At 52.5% G+C, this 2764-nt stretch overlaps 1 protein-coding gene across 1 annotated transcript in view; it reads right to left on the reverse strand.

Annotated features, from left to right (window-relative positions):
* The window catches only part of LOC123035042 (general transcription factor II-I repeat domain-containing protein 1-like), a gene marked incomplete at its 5' end in the record, with an annotated part of 16530 nt that extends 14464 nt beyond the window's left edge, over positions 1-2066 (reverse strand). The window contains one exon of the mRNA XM_044452878.1: positions 1925-2066. Within this exon, the coding sequence (XP_044308813.1) occupies positions 1925-2066 (142 nt within the window). The remainder of the gene's footprint in view (positions 1-1924) is intronic.
* Between the last annotated feature and the right edge of the window lie 698 nt (positions 2067-2764).

Below are 2764 nucleotides of genomic sequence, written 5' to 3' on the forward strand. Positions count from 1 at the left end.
CCCCAGCACCACCTTCTGGAACCGGCCATTGAGATAGGAGCGGAACCACTGCAAAGCAGTGCCTCTGACCCCCAGTCCCACTAGCCTATCCAGAAGGATACCATGGTCGATGGTATCGAAAGCCACTGAGAGGTCCAGGAGGACCAACAGGGACGCACTCCCCCTGTCTCTCTCCCTGCACACGTCATCGTACAGGGCGACCAAGGCAGATTCAGTACTGTACCCGGGTCTGAAGCTGGATTGAAATGGGTCCAGATAATCAGTTTCATCCAAGAGTGCTTGGAGTTGTCCCGCCACCACTCGCTCTAACACCTTGCCCAGAAACGGGATGTTGGCCACTGGTCTATAACTGGCGGCCATCTCTGGATACAGAGACGCCTTCTTCAGGACAGGCCTGATCACCACCTCCTTTAAAGGAGTGGGCACCTAGCCGTCCCTCAGAGAGGCGTTAATAACCACCAGGATCCAGGAAACAATCCCATGTTTGGCTTTGGTCAGCAGCCATAAAGGGCAAGGGTCGAGTAAGCAGGTGGTAGGATGTACTTATCCAAGCACCTTGTCCACAACATCGGGCCACAGTAACTGAAATTCATCAATACCTGACCAGACGGAGTCACTGGCATCTCCCCTAAAGGATCTGAATCACTTGTGGAGTCCAGCTCATGACAAATCTGAGCGATTTTCTCCTTAAAGTGCTAGGCAAAGTCGTCACAGCGGGCCATCAAAGGTGGTACAGGATCTTTCTTAGGGCCAGGATGTACTAGCCCCTGTACCACCTGAAAAAGTTCTGCTGGACAGCACTGGGAGGAGGCAATGGAAGCGGAGAAGAATTTCTTTTTTGCCGCCCTCACCGCCACAGCATAGGCCTGATAATAGGCGTGTTTGGTCAGATTCATCCCGTGATTTCTCCCACCTACGCTCTAGTCATCTCCCAACCCACTTCATCGCCCGTAATTCAGGTGTATACCAGGGGGATGGACGGGCTCTGCCGGGCAGGAGAGGATGCTGAGGAGTGATCGTGTCAATAGCTCTGACCATCTCCCCATTCCACAGTTCAACCAGAGCATCAACAGGAGCGCCAGCTTTATCAACCGGAAAATCCCCCAGAGCCTTCAGGAATCCATCCGGCTCCAAGGGCGGACCAACACAATCGGGTCCGCACCCTTACAGAGGAAAAGGCTGCCATCGAGCTCAAACCTCACGAGGAAGGGATCTGACCATGACAAGGGAGTCAGACACAGATCTGATTGCTAGATGCAGAGTTGTCCAGCTGAGGGATAAGGCCTCCTCGTAAGTAAAGGCACACTGTGAATATGGCCCTGCTCAGTCTTGTTGCCACCACTGGGTGGAGGCGTTGGGGGCTCCGACTTGGAAACGTTTGCTTCCAAGCCCCTCAGTCCCATCTGAGGGCAGCGACTGCGGACTGATTCAACCCAGCAATGGCAGGGACGCATCCTACCTGCAAGCCACTCCTGCTTTTGTGTAACCATCCATGAACGTAGTAATCATGGGCTGTGTCCATGACTTCTGAACTCAGGCATGTGGGGTTGTTTGTGGATTAAAGAACCCCAAGTTAAACCAAGATCTAACATGGCTGACCAACCCAAAATCAACGTGGGGGCTGCTCAGACACTGAGAAGCGGCCCCTCCTTCATTCTTAGGGTAGGTCTGCCTCCAAAGCATCCGTCTGCATCTGGCTCTGGTTGGCGGACCTCAGGTTTCTGGGTAACGGAAGGGAACACCAAAAAAGATCCAGCAAGTTTGACCTGCGCCCACACGGTCTACAAGACGGAATGGTGAAGAAATGGATCTGTAGCCCTTCCGTCCGGGTTGGCCTTGAGCGGATCCTTCAGCTGGCTCTGACACTGTGCTGTCCTTTTCGCGGAGCCCTAGTCTTGCGGGAAGGGAAGAACCAAAGACTTACTGCAGAATTTCTTGAAGTCCGCCTGGACCTCTTTCCTCGCGTTCAGGAAGAGCTTCCCCTTCTCCGTCCCAACAACGAAGATGTTTTCGTCATGGACTGCAATGCAGGCAACTTCTGCGTTGAGTTTAGAAAGTGCTGAACACTGGGAGGGAGAGAAATACTCCTGGTTATACAGCTAGAATTACTCTCAACAAGTTCCACCCTTTCTGTTCGGATCAAGGGAAGAAGCATCTGGTTGTTCCCATCATATGTACAGGACACAGATGCTGAGCCAGATGTGCAGGGCTAAAGTGCCCAGCACACAACCCAACAGCTGGATATGCTGCCTGGGGCTGATGGGAAGTGGACTCTGAGAATATGTGGAGGGCTACAGGCTCCCTGCTTTGACTTCATGGGGTATATCTCTCTCTCCCTTTCATTAGATTCAGAGCTCACCTTTGCTTTTAAAGAACTTGAGGGTTAGGGCTATAATTCTCTTCCTACTCTCACTCTTATCCTCAACAGCAACCCTGTGAGGTAGGTTGGGGTGAGAGTCTGTGACTGGCCCAAAGTCACCCAGATGGCTCCATGGCTGAGCAGGGACCAGAACCCGGGTCGCCTGAGTCCCAGTCCTGCACTCTTAACCACTACACCACACCGGTTCTCAGGATCCAGTTACAATCAAATTATGATCAGCAGACCAGGGTTCACACCCCAACAATAAACCATGAGTCTTCTTCAGGCTTTGTTTGAAACAAAGCAACAAACCATGATTTGCTAAAGCAGCTGGGTCCAGACAACACGATGGCCCATCTTCCTGCAACAGCCCAAGGCTCAACCCATGACTGATCCCGGCCACTG

Source organism: Varanus komodoensis, unplaced genomic scaffold (genome assembly GCF_004798865.1).
Source record: "Varanus komodoensis strain SLA01 unplaced genomic scaffold, ASM479886v1 scaffold752, whole genome shotgun sequence".
NCBI classification, from domain to species: domain Eukaryota; kingdom Metazoa; phylum Chordata; class Lepidosauria; order Squamata; family Varanidae; genus Varanus; species Varanus komodoensis.